The sequence below is a fragment of the Scomber scombrus genome, chromosome 21, assembly GCF_963691925.1.
Source record: "Scomber scombrus chromosome 21, fScoSco1.1, whole genome shotgun sequence".
Lineage (NCBI taxonomy): Eukaryota > Metazoa > Chordata > Actinopteri > Scombriformes > Scombridae > Scomber > Scomber scombrus.
The window spans coordinates 22391257-22405318 of NC_084990.1; the positions used below are offsets into that span (position 1 = coordinate 22391257).

A 14062-nucleotide genomic window follows, 5' to 3' on the forward strand; every position below is an offset into this window, starting at 1 on the left:
GTTCAAAATGAATCTATATCCATCAAATCCATTAAATCCTAATATTATGACAGCATTAGATTAAAGCTATTCTTCAATTAACTTCATTTATGCAACTTTATTTAATTGTATTCACTCTTTAACATGCAGATGAACAAAAGGAACAAAAGCAGACTAATCATACAAAAAACTGACAGCAGAGAAGACAGACGATAAAAGGTTGAGAGCCGATGTGACAGACTGACAGGTCTCATATACATCAATAGGTCGTCTTCGCCTGTGTTTGCACACTTTGAAGCAAGTGATTGTTTGTGTGTCAGAGTGTGTGTGAGTATGTGTCAGCTATGCGATGTGTATGTGTTGACTTCAGCATATCATATTCTCACAGATATTATGTGTTGGATATGAACTGAGGTTTTGTGTGTGTGTGTGTGTGTGTGTGTGTGTGTGTGTGTGTGTGTGTGTGTGTGCATGCGTGCAGACGAACCTTGCAGCCCTCGCAGGTAATGCAGCGGTAGTGGTAACCTGTGGCCTTGTCACCACACACCACACATGGCTCATCCTTCTCGAGGTAGCTGGGGATGTACCCTGAAAGACAAAGTTAACGAGGTTAGAATCTGTTTAAAATGATTTCTTTATTGATCTACTGCTATTCAAGACATCTTGGACACACCTCCTCTGTCCACCACACTATTATCCAATCACTCCAACCCTATGATTTATTAACCACCTCACCTTCTATCACATTAATGCATAGCTCACCTTTACCCAGCCAACATATCCTCCCGATACATGAATTTCTACCGCTGTGGAAAGACTTCACATGAGCCATCTACAGACCTTATTCTCTACAATAAACACACTGAAAGCTAAAATCATGAGCTTTCTCTCTTCTATCTCACTTCTCAAATGATGTCTGATCATCATGTGTGAGTGTATTTACTTCTTGGCCAATGGGAAGCTTCCACACAACAAGCAATACCGTGGTAGTTATGGTCACGCCTCAACATAATCTTAACATAAACATAGAGCAGTTGGACCGGTTCTCTGCATTTGTCTTGCAACACTATAGCATCAATTACAAAATAACTGCCACATATACATTATAATTCATCCTACATCTCTGAGTCACTGCAGCAAAGTGAGACGTTAAGCCACTGGAGGTCAGCAGAAACAAGACCTTCAGTAGGTGCATGTATAGTTTAGTTTTAAGTCAGACTTTAAAGTTTGAATTATGACTGGTTAAGAAAATAAATGCACACTTTTGTTACACCTCATCCTTCTCAGTTTTTTTTGTGAGAGTATATTTCAAATTAATGTTGTCAAAACTTTACAAATAAGGCCTTTAATATTAGTTTAATTGAGTTTAATACTAGTATAGTTTATTGTTATCCTGAGTGCAATGTGCTTGAGTCGGAAATAAGTCCTCTTTAATTACAGGTGTTATAATTATTATGAGGTATATAGGTTACATGAGCTTCACTGCCAGCAGATCTAAATATGTTTGGATTGTTCTCCCTCCCTCCCTCCCTCTCTCTTTCCCTCCCTCCCTCCCTCCCTCTACAATCCTCCTCTCTCTGCAGTCTTTCCTCTGCCCCTAAACTCAGGACAGTTTGTTCTTTTTCCATACTGCCTGCAAGACCAGCGAGACTGCACGAGGGAGGGAGGATAGAGACACAGGAAATAGCAGATTTCCAGACATTTCATGTGATATATAGCAAAGAAACAGGGAGAGAGAGGAGATGGTACACTGCAAGTCACAAATAAATACACAAGTATATGTGTGTGTGTGTTAAAGACTGACTCACTCACTCTCCCTCACACACACACACACACACACACACACACACACACACACACACACACACACACACACACACTGGTAGATCTGTACATACTGTACATATGTGTACGTATGTGTGTGTCATGACATATACAGTGCACTTGTGTGTGTAGTAAGACGTGGTGAGAGCTGTGACTGGCAGTGTCAGTTGGGCCCTGCCTTTTGGCTTTGTTACAGATTTTAGAGGCGGGGGGAAGGGGATGGTGTGGAGGGGGAGGAGGGGGGAGGGGGGGGGCAAGAAGAGGATGGTGGGAAAGAGAGAAGAAAAAAAAAGAGAGAGGAGGGAAAGAGCAACAGTTGCCAAAGGGGTGCAAATGACATTTTGGCCAAATTGTTTTTTTTGGGTTGTAATTTAAAAGATCTTTCTGTTGAATAGAACAATTAATTAAGTATTATAATGAAAATTTAGATAGAGAGAAAAAAAAAAGACTCAAGTAAAAACTTAAATAAATGAATGTGTGACTTTGCTATTAAATAGTAGTGAATTAAACACCTCTTAAGAGTTTACTTAAGAAAGGAAACTTGGTGAAAACTTTGTATATGTCTGTGCTGTGTATGAAACACTGGAGGACTTTTACTTTAAAACAACAAATACAGTGGCGACACACGGCGACTGAGCCCCCAGGAAGTGTGCCAGGCTTTTAAGACTGAAGCCAATTTGACATTGGGCCTTTCTCAAAACCAAGTGCACCAAATTTGGTCTTGTGTACTTGCTAGTTAAGACTTGGCAAGTTGGACTGAGGAGTAGAAACCTCTGAGGAGGGAGGACGTAGTGTGATTCATTCTGCTTCAACATAACTACCTGAATCTCAACTCATTGACAGAAAGATGCAGTAAACTGCTATTCAGTCTGTAAAGTAGCTATAATACAAATCCAAACTGTTACTTAGTTTAATAAAATAAGAAGAAATGTAATATAGACTGGTCCACTCTGGTGTAAAACCACGTTTTGTCACGACAACACAGGTGAGAAGTGATGCTCGTAGTGATGCAATACCACCCTTTGTCTCGCCCTCTCATTGGCTGCAGCTATTCCTCAATGGTACGCAGCTTTAACATTCAATCAAACCACATTCCCATCTGTAATTACAGTTTAGGTGTTCATAATAGCATTTCGCCTATAGTAACAATTGTATTCTCACTAGTAAGAACAGTAATTAAAGGTATCGATGATTGATGAACATTCTTACTGGTGGGAATTATATTTCAAGATGTCTACAACTGGGATTGTGCTAGTAAAAAAAACACATTTAAGATATCTATATAAATCCACATAGAATATAAGTGGCTGTTTTAACATTCAATAGCACGACTTCATATACTGTATAATGCAGATATCTGTAATTTAATTCTCCTTAGTCAAAAAAGAAGATTTCAGATATTGACAATGACATTATTCCTATCCACAACATCACTCTTCCTCAGAAAAATTGGGCTTTTAATTTTAGATATCCGCATTTTTGATATGTAGTATGAACCATCTGGATATCAGCAATATAATTCTTACTAGGAAAAACGATCATTATCAAAAAACCCTTTCAGATATGCACTTTCAGAGTCATAATGTTATAATCAGATATCCAGAATGAAAAAAAGTGACTATTAAATATGTAATTACAGATATCCACAATTTGTATTACAACTACAAACAATGTAAATGCCAATATAAACAAAGGTATCTGTTGACAGGTAAATACGGCATCATGAGAGATCCATAATATATCTGAAATCTGCATTTTAGGGTAATTATTATTATTATTAGTCTATGTGACCATTGTACGAAAATTTGTATGCAATCATAGACACTGTTAGTTCTCAGAGTTGAGATAGGCCTATATTATGGCTGCACTTTGCAATATAAATATAACACCCATCACTTCATATCCCACATGGCCTTTCAATGTTCATTATTTTCTAAAATGGCAAAAAAAAAGTGTTTGCAAGAGAGAATGTTAATGCCACCGCAGGTTTCAGTGACTATTCAGGTGGAATTTTCCATGCCCCTCCTTGCTGTAAGGTATGTCAGGAGGAATTATGCATGCAGAAATGATGTGAAGTTTTTTTTTCTTTTTCTTTTTGCTCTGATTCAAAGTTCCTACTGCATTTATGTGCAGTGTTACAACTGACCTGCAGCGCACTGTGTAATTTTAATATAATGATGTGGTGTCTGTTTACTCAATGATTCAAGTTAGCATTTTAGAACAAGACCAGACATGTCCGCCATACTACGCCTGACATATTTTGCAATGGAAGGACACAGTATCAGAGTAATTTAATGAAAAAAAAAAAAAATGCTATTGTGCCACATCTCCTTAACTTCATCACTCAGTCAGTGAGTCAGGGATTCAGGCACAGACATTCACATTAGTAGGGCTGGTCTCTGCAGTCCTGCCAAAAAGAAAACAAGTAACAGAGGACGAAGAAGGAGAAAAGGAGGATGAGGGGGGAAGTAAGAGGAAAGCAGGAGAGAAACCGGCCAAATGAAAGATAACAAGGACATCCGAGAACGATCATATAGGAAAAACGTCAGCTCCAGTGTGTCAGCGGGGCCGAGCAGCAGCATCAGCCGGATCCACAGAGCCAGTCTGCTGTGGCCGTGTTTGGAAGCCAAGCCCAAAATCAATACCGCTGCAGCTCTCTGGCTCTGGCTGCCCGCCCCTCCCATAACGGGCACTGCAATACCTCCACTAACAAAAAAAAACCCAGGAAAAGGGAAGGAGGTTTTTCTAAAGTGGTTGAGTTAAGATAAATATTTTGTCTTCACGTTTCCCGACATAGTAGCTGCCGTTGCGTTTTTCTTATTATTATTAATGTGTGGATGAAGGCTGTATGAATCCAGTCCCCGAAGGAGTCTCAGGATTTGTTTCTCCTAGGCCCTTACATGATAACACCGCTGGTGAGGCGACATTTGAGACTGTAAACATTGACGACATCAGGGGACAAGACTTCAGCTTGAGACAGAAGCTGAAGTTGAAACAGCAGCTGTTATATAAAAATCTAGTGTTGACGACCAAAGCTGTGTTTATGGGCCTCTTTCCTGATTGGCACAAATATACTGTCGGTCTATCCAGTTTTGCTTATTGTTAAATTGTTAACATAAAAAGTGTTTACTACACTATCAGCATAAGAGCATTAACAAGGGCTGCAAATAATGATTTTTGCATATCACAAATTCCCCAAGATGTCACTTTCCAGTTAAATATACTGTCAGAACAGCTGAAAAACTCAAAAGCTATTTAGTTTATAATTATGAGATACAGAAAAGCTGCAAATCATCACACCAAAGAATTGACTGATTGTTAAAGCTGCACTAATAGAATTTTTTTTGGCAACTTGGGGGAAGCAGAACAAGCTTAAAGCACAGCATTGACACATTAACACCTTATAAACTTGCTTTAGCTCACATGGCAGCAAACTGTTTCCTTTTTTTACACATTCGAACAACATTAACATTAATTTGGACTCATGTTTCTGTTCACCTGACGAATATATAAGCTGAATATTCACTCAAATCATGCTTCACATCATGAGGGAAATATCAGACTCTTGAGCTTCTAAATGCTCCACTATGTTCACTAACTAGTTGCTAATTTTGTCTGTATGCCGGTTGGTGCCCAGCAGGTAATATACAGTGAATTTATCTGAGGTTTTTCACATAAAAAAAGAGGAAAGTGTGAGAAACAATAAGCTTTCAAGCCATGAAACCAAAACAATGAGCTGAAAGATGCTAAAATGAGATCAGAGTCAGGTCACTACGATCGTCTCTTTTTAAATGACACACAATCATTTAGTTGATTGTAAATAATAATAAAAAATATGATTGAAGCAGCTTTAACAGTGTCAATAATTCTGCTGTTGCTCTAGAAATCAATTAAATAAAAATTTTAACACTAGAATTGATTTAGACATCACTGAGTAAACTGCATTTTCAATTAACATGTAAGATTGAGTTGAGTATGAAATGCAAACAACAAAATGCTTTATATATATATTGCATAAAGAAGGATTATTCCAAAGTCTGCCTCTTTATGACGGTCTCCTCCAGACCACATCGTAAAAACTGACCAATATTGACGCACATGTTGGACAAGTGCTCTTTAGTGTCCCGAAAGGCTAAAATGCGGTCGAGGGTCCACTCTCCCACAGGAAAACACTGACATCATTATAGTGTGTGTAATTCAATCTCTGACCAACCATGCCCCCTCAGACAGACATATTGTCATATTTTCCCAGTTCAAATGGACCATAGCAGGTAAAATATGGTACAGTACAATGTTCCAGCAGTGAAGCAGAGCGGCCTGCTGAGAGGGAACATTTGTGGAGAGGACTGGCCTTAGGGGGGATATATTTTATAAATGTCAAATCAACCATCCTGTATACTCAGATTTTTATATTAGTATTCCTCTCACCCCCATATCTCTGTCTGTATCTCTCACTTTCATTCTTAACTTGCTTCTTTAAACTTGGGGGGGGGGGATTTTGGAGCTGTCACTCAGACACAAGAAAAAGCTAGCAGACCAGAAAGCTTTCATTTATTTATGGCAGATGCCAAGTTGTTTTCTCTTTTTTTTTTTATTCCTCTTTGGAGGTGACAAATCGAAAGCGTAATGCACACAAGGCAGCGATGAATCATGTACCACTAGCTTCTGTGCAGTCACTCAGCTGTTTGTGGTAAGAGTGACAGCAACTTCCTTTTTCTACTATCTTTCCTTTTCAAAACAGATTCACTTCACTTCACAACCCGAAAAAAAAAAATATCATAAAAACATCTTTAAAGCAAATGCTGGGAAAAAGCTTTTCAAAATAAATAGTTCCCCCTTGTATTTGGAGTGCATTTATATTCCAAAGTAGAGGTGCAGTTTTTTTAAAAGATGCATTCAGACTTCATCCACACGTCAGAGGAGACGGTGGAAGTTTATTTTCTGGATGTCACTTTGAAGTTGCTGCAGAGTGTCTCAAAACACCATCCATCAGTTACTCACCAGTCATACTCTTCACCGAACATTGGCTGTTCTTCCTCTTCCTTTTCGGGCCATTGAGCCACCTGAGAGATGGAGAGAGAGAGAAAGAGAGATAAGTAAATATATAGAGTGAGTGGATATACGACACATTTTCAGCTGGTTTTGACATAACATCTGTATCGGGATATGTCATCTGGATAAGAGCACCAGAGGATTTGAGTTTAAGTTTTCCTTGAATTGCTTTTATCTCCTTTAAATATGCCTTTTTTTCCTACATTAAAATGCTTTTTACTCATCAAATTGTGTTTATTTGTTCTCTTTTAAACCGTGATTACTTTATGATTTGTGTATTTTGCTGCCTTGTGAAAGCACCTTGTACCTTTGGAGTTTAAAAAGTGCTCTATAAATAAAGTTTATTATCATAAGGAAAGGAATAGTGATCAGATTGGCCAGATCACATCTAGAGGTGGTGAGAAAAAGAAAGAAACCAAACTCCTACATCGAGCAAGTCCAGCAAAAAGCTATACACGAGGTGAGATGAGATGAAGAGATGCTCCCATGTTGACAAGTCCGTCCGTGTATGCTTATTAATACCAAGTGTGAGTGCAAATGGGTGTTATCAGATGTCATTATCCGGATTATGTATCTGGATACGGATCACATGCTAATACCAGCTGTTAATGAGGTTTATGATGGCATTAGAACATAAATTAACAACAGATCAAGTAATACGCTGTGTGTGTGTTTTCATGGTTTTTTGTGTTTTTTGGATGCTTTACTGCACAAAGGATTTCCTCTTGTGGGGCCACAATTCGACTGCCTACTTTTCTGCATTTGTCTAAACCTTCTGGTGTTTACTTTATGGTCCCGTATCCCCGAAACTGCCTACAATGCAGTGATCAAATTACCTTAAAAAACAGGAGCATGTTTTGCTGCCACTTTGATTTCTAACAGAGGAGTATCAGAGCTCTCTAGACCATTAAATAAAGGTTTGGTCATGAACTCTGTGTCAAACGGGGAAGGGAGAAAATGAAATGAAAAGCAGAGAGAGAGACTCTTGAGGGAGCTCCCAAAACAATTCGAAACAGCAAGCAAAAAAAAAGAGAAGACTTTGTGTGAAGAATACAATCAAACCTCCCCAAAACAGCTCCAATTATTAGGGTACACATGGGAAAGCCAGAGAAGACTCAACAACAGAGGCAACACAAACACACTAATAAGTATCGAGCACACGCAAAAGAAACACACACACACACACACACACACACGTGCACTCGGGAGCAGACGCACACACCTGCAACCACACGGACACGCGAAAGGCATGTAGAGCGCAGATGGGAACTGGCAGCTCTGAAGGGAATTATGAAAGTACAGATATGGAGGATGGGTTGAGAGGAGGAGGAGGAGGAGGAGGAGGAGGAGGAGGAGGGATGGTGGAGAGAGAAAAAAAGTGTTTCTGAAAGGAGGGTAAGGGAGAGTCAGTGAGTGCTCTATGTCAGTGGTTTAGTATCCCGAGAGTCCAGCTCTCTGCTCTCAGACACTCTAGCCTCCAGCTTTCCTCCCACCAGCCGGGCCCTTTAATACCAGCTCCTGGAGAAGGGGAGCAGGACTCCATTAGACCATAAATAAAACGAGGTCTCACTCTGTTAAGACGCAGTACGCCGCCCCATAGGTTACATTAGCTCTGAACCGCAGTGTGTTTTTATCTTTTTATTATCTGGATGAAAGATACTTCCTCTGTTGCTTTTTCTGAGGTTTCACCCTTTTTTTCTCTATTAAATCATTTTCTGTGGAGGCTTTTATTGTCCAAATTGAGGGTCTAAAGATAAGCGTTGTATGTTATAAAGCTTGTAAAGCCTTTTGCGATTGTACAAAATGTCTTATTTGTGATATAAAATACTGTCTCTACTGTACAACCTATTTAAAAAAATCCTTTAAGTACTAACTATAATATAAATTAAAGCATTTCCTGTACAAGAAATGGAAGTTTTTTGCCATTTAATTAATTGAAAATGTCAATTAGCAATATTGTGACAGGTTAAAAAATCATATCTATCTCACATTTTCTTCTTTCCTTGCTCATAATGAAAAAAAGTGATTTAATTGCACACAAAAAAAGACATTTAAAATAAACAAAACACTGTTCTCTTTGCATGGTGAGGCAATGTTTAACAGAATATCTAGTACAGCAGTCCAATGCAGAGATTTTTTGGTTGTGCCTTTAAATCCTGAGTGTTTTTTTTTAGCTGGGTTCTTTATTATGCTGCAGCTATTTATATCAGCACACCTCGTCGTGTCATGTTATTTGCTTACATGTAGAGACGTGACCCGACAAAGATCTCTAACTAAATAATGTGCTCGAGTCAAACTGCTCTGTACATGAAAACATATTTCTTCCTAGTCTTCTCATGCTTTATAACGAGGAGACCTCATGCAAAGTGTCTACTTTGTTCCCTTAAGAATGGTCAAGAGGTCTGCACGCTGCTTCCTCTCTTCTCTTCTAAGCCTGCCTGCTTTTCTTTTTCACACCAGTAAACAATGTTTTTCCCCTTAGGAAACATAATATAATTGCCTGTTCAGTTCAGCGGTTACACTAATTGAGCCTAAATGAGATTTATTTTATTTTTTGTATTCATCTTAAATGCCAACTCAAACTGCCCTGCACATTTGTTTAACCTTGGCCTCAATTACAGCACTGTTGAGTCCATGGCTCCCTTTGCTCTTTTCATCACCATTCACATCAGCCTGCTTTTAAAAAAGGAGGCATTAAATGAAGCTGTTGGATAGCCTTTTGTGTTATAAAGCTTAACTTGTCATGAATGTTGTGCCCCGAAGCATCTTATTAGCAACTCATCTGTGGCCAATCTCATGGGTGTGATGTTCTTTCTCATCATGCAGGAGGAACGTAAGGTACGGGAGGATCTGATGTGACAACCGCCTGCCTCACCTGCGATGACATTAATCAACACATCTGGGCAGGCAATAATTGGCAATGAGAAATCCTCAAGAACTCTTTTAAAAGACGGCCATCGCTTTTCATTTGTGTTACGGGTTAAAATTAAGTGTCAGCAGGGAAGAGGAAAGGGAAAGAAAGAATTAAAGCTGTCACAGTAACACAAAGACAAGGTGGGGTTTTCACTGCATGCCACTCAAAGGTATACGTCTGTTCCTCTGCCAATTGGCTTCAACATCACTCCGTACAGCTGCTGGAGGCAACAACTGTCAAATTGTCAGCCTTGTGACACTTCAGTCCTCCCCCCAGTGTTGCTGCATGTTGTTAAAGATGGAAACATCAGCAAACTGGATGAAAAGCAGATACTCCTGATTCAGGTCCCTGTCACTCTGATGGCGACTCTGTGTGTACTCCACTGGGAGCTTACATTCAAAACAACAGGTACGATTTCACAGCTCGCCACATGTTGAGTGTTTTATTTCACCTCATCTGAGCTGTCTTCGAGCCAGAGCGTTGGCACGGTAATGATATGATAATAAAATGATCCTAGCTCTGCCTCTAACCCCTTTATTAGGAGATGATCAATCCCAAAATAGAGCTAATGAAAAATTACAACCCTCACAGCCTAAAATGAGCAAAGCACTCTCTTCTTTTTTGAAACATTTCAGGCATTTCTTTTTGCTTTTACTGGACAGCTGATAGTAGATAATCAGATGGAAACCAAGTGAAGAGAGATGACTCCAACCAGGCGACGTTGCGGGTTATGTGGCATGTGCTGTAAACATTCGGCTACCAGGGCGCTCCGAGCTTAGCATTCTTGGCCGTGTCTCAGAAATGCTTTTTCGCTGCTCTCGGTGGAAGAATAAGAGAAAAAACAGAGCTTCATGTGGCCATAAAAAACAAACAAAAATGGAAAACTCAAGAGAAAACATCACCGCAGAACAACACAACATACACAATTATGGTGTAGAGTTCACCTTTCCGTGCATATTTACTGCAGGAGGTTACACCATAAACAATAATTAGCTTCTTGTCTGACATGATGGTTGATTTGGGTGTCTGGATGTAAAAACACAGCGAGTGAATGAGTGAAGTACGCCTGGTTCATGGATGAAAACATCATGCATAATCAATTCTTTTATATTTTTTAAATAGAGTGTGAGTCTTCGCAGGTTGAGGCACGCTGCCGTGTGCTGCACATACCACAGAGAGTTTTTCAATTTCCAACTCTTGACAGGATTGCAACACAGCTCTAAATATGTACGATCCCGCACACTGTGCCTCTCAGCAACCTGAGCCAACCCCACAGAAACCTGCACATACTGTACTCACTGCTCCAGCACACACACACACACACACACACACACACACCCACACCCACACACATGCTCTCACACATACACTCAGATTATAAAACTACATTTGATTTGTAAGATTTGATTCCAATGGTGCAATCTCCGTGCAGGATATACACATGTTGCGCAACCGACGGCCCGCACGGCTTCCCAAAAACAAGCGCTGACCAAAAGTATCAGCAGCACGAGCCAAAAAAGATGATATGAGACTTACAGTACTGACCTGATGACGCAGTGGGACTGTAAAATATGCATGGTGCAGGAGGAGGAGGAGGAGGAGGAGCAGTGCTAGTTGAAGTTGCAGATGTAGCTCAGTAGCTGTCACACAGCCCTCTCACGCAGAGAGTTAGTGTCTGTCTCTATCTGTGTTTCTCACCCTGAATGTCTCTACCAGTTATACTATGTTTAGCTTGCTGACCCACTCAAATACACTGTGCCTCTCCCTCCCTCTTCCTCGTTGCTAGTACCACCCAGTCTACCCTGATTGGAGAAAAGCCAGTTTCTCCACCTGTGACTTTGACAGTAACTGTGGAGAGCGCCTAACAGGTAATTGCCGAGCTGCCAGGTAACTGAGCACTCCCATGAGGCTCTGCTATTTTAAGACGGGGACGCAGCGCGGGGGTTTCATTAAGGCTACAGCGGCACGCACGACCGCAAGAGATATCAAGGAGCGTAGCGAAGCAGGAGTCAACAGCGCTGACAGAGAACCACATGTCCTCACAGATGATCCTCTTAAATTGGCACGCTTAATATTCTAGTGTGTCTCTGTCAACAAATCCCATGCTGGATCTCTTTAAAGAAACAACGTCTGGTTACTCTGGAAGAAATAGTCCCGCTGAAGCCAGTCGACAGCGAGTTGTGTGGATTATCCAGTTGCAGGAGACACATCAGTAGAGACGTGTCTCTGCTGAATTTTCTTAAATGTCATTTTGCATTACTGTGAGTGCTACACATGTAATTCCATTCACCTCAAGAAGATATTTCAAAACTATTTCTGCACAGCTAGAAACCACCAGAGGAAAGAGAGAAAAATGAGCCTTTAAATCAGAAATTGGGGGGTTGGAGGGGGGCGGACTGAGGAGCACCTGCTGTGAAGCTCATGCTCCTCAAACAGACAGAACAATACAAAGTCACTCAGAATAGTCCGGAGAATTATATCCATAACAGCATCTGAATGAGGCCCCCTGTCCTATGTTTAGAGTGCCACAGTGGCCTATTGTTCAGCACGCATGCTGCAGGCCTACAGCTGGGTCTATCCCGTCCCATACATCCAGCGCTAATGGACACTTTGTTCCCTCGTGTGTCCCGCCACTGTCTAAATTACAGGCTAAGCTATAAGGATATATAGCACTCCCTCTGTCCAAATAAACAAGTGTACATTAACCCACAACCAACAATAAACATGGAGCCCAATGCTCAAATATATACAGCACAATACATCTGTGACTATAATAGCTTTAAAATGTACTGTACTGTAGACTTAATGTCTATATTTAATTTATCTTGATTGTACTTTGCATCTATAAATTAAATGTTAAACTTTCCCAAAATACCTCCAACAATAATCAAATGAAACTGTTGAGCTAATAGTGAAATTAAAAACACATCTCTATATAATAAAAACGTAATTATAAAAAAAAAAAAAAGTGTTTTAAAAAGGGAAAATGTAGGAAATAATTACCTTTTTTAATCATGCAAAATAAAATTAAAACTAAAAAGGAACCCTCCTTTTGTTCTTGGGTCAATTTTGACAGGCGCCAACTCAAAAAATGTGGTATAATTTCATTTAAATGAGGCCTATTGACCATAATTTCCCAAAAAATATGCATTTAAGCCTGTGGTAATGAGTTGGAATGAAGTTGGTTAAAAAGGTGTAACACAGAATTGGATGATGATAATTTATACCTTATGCTTTATAAACAGTCAAACCAGACCTTTCCTTTTAATCCTCTAAATTGAGATTGAGCAGCTTGTTTTGATATTGGTGAAGTAAAAAAGAAACAAACTGATTTGATGAATTAAATATATTGCATCATATTTTGCACAATGTGACATCCAGGTGTTGCTTTTAATCTTACAAAATCTAACCAAAATCTAAGCGAACAAATCCAATGTATGCAGCTTAATGATCTTGAACGTCTAACTGTTGTAGTTTCTCTTCTTGGCTCACGTGAGTAAACAAAAGTATTTTTATAATTTACACAGCGGTGCGACATCAGTAGTATAATCCACACACACACACACACACACACAACGGCTCCAATGTATGACTCAGATCCTTTGGCAATAATGCTGCATTAAAACACGTTTGACCACTTTTCCCTTGTTCTTTTCTTCTTCCAATTAGCAGTCAGTCCGTTTCTTAATTCTTTACCTTAAAACAAAACAATTTTCCGTCGTTAAATATTGGTCTGAAAATGTCACGGCTAATGAAAGAGCTGCTGAGATTCCTGCAGGGGAACTTTTGTTGTACAAATCCAAGGGAGAAATAATTGACTTGGGATTGACGGCGTTTCGGTCAATTACTCTGATTAGCAGAGGTGTACGCTGGCTGACTCACTAACTCTCTCTCTCTCACACACACACACACACACACACACACACACACACACACACAAGTGCACTTCTGGTGCTAATGGCTATGTCTCTCTCTAATGTAAGTGGAAACTGAAAGCTGAATTTTGGTTTAAACATTTTTAATCAGGGTAGATTGAATGTTTAGTGAGGTTTTAGAGGTCTTAGTCAGAGGGAATCAGAGGTTAAAGGATCAAAATGTATAAAAAAAAACCTCCAGAAACAGCTCCTTCTACAAAAAACATAAAAATATATATATTTATATTAGGAATACCTTGCAAATCTGACATTATCTATTGATAAAAGCACCAATAATTGCATTATAAGTGTAGGTATTCATGTTCATGCTATAGGTTTATGTATACCTTAAACATATGGACATACCCACATAATGAAG

At 39.6% G+C, this 14062-nt stretch overlaps 2 protein-coding genes across 2 annotated transcripts in view; one reads left to right on the forward strand and one right to left on the reverse strand.

Annotated features, from left to right (window-relative positions):
• Positions 1-14062, forward strand: part of nbr1a (NBR1 autophagy cargo receptor a) — a 504698-nt gene that overhangs the window by 351631 nt on the left and 139005 nt on the right. The window lies entirely within an intron of this gene.
• Positions 1-14062, reverse strand: part of thrab (thyroid hormone receptor alpha b) — a 140131-nt gene that overhangs the window by 16496 nt on the left and 109573 nt on the right. Inside the window, exons 5-6 of the mRNA XM_062442041.1 lie at positions 6805-6866; positions 467-567 (exon numbers count right to left, since the gene is read on the reverse strand). Coding sequence (XP_062298025.1) covers positions 467-567; positions 6805-6866 — 163 coding nt within the window. The remainder of the gene's footprint in view (positions 1-466; positions 568-6804; positions 6867-14062) is intronic.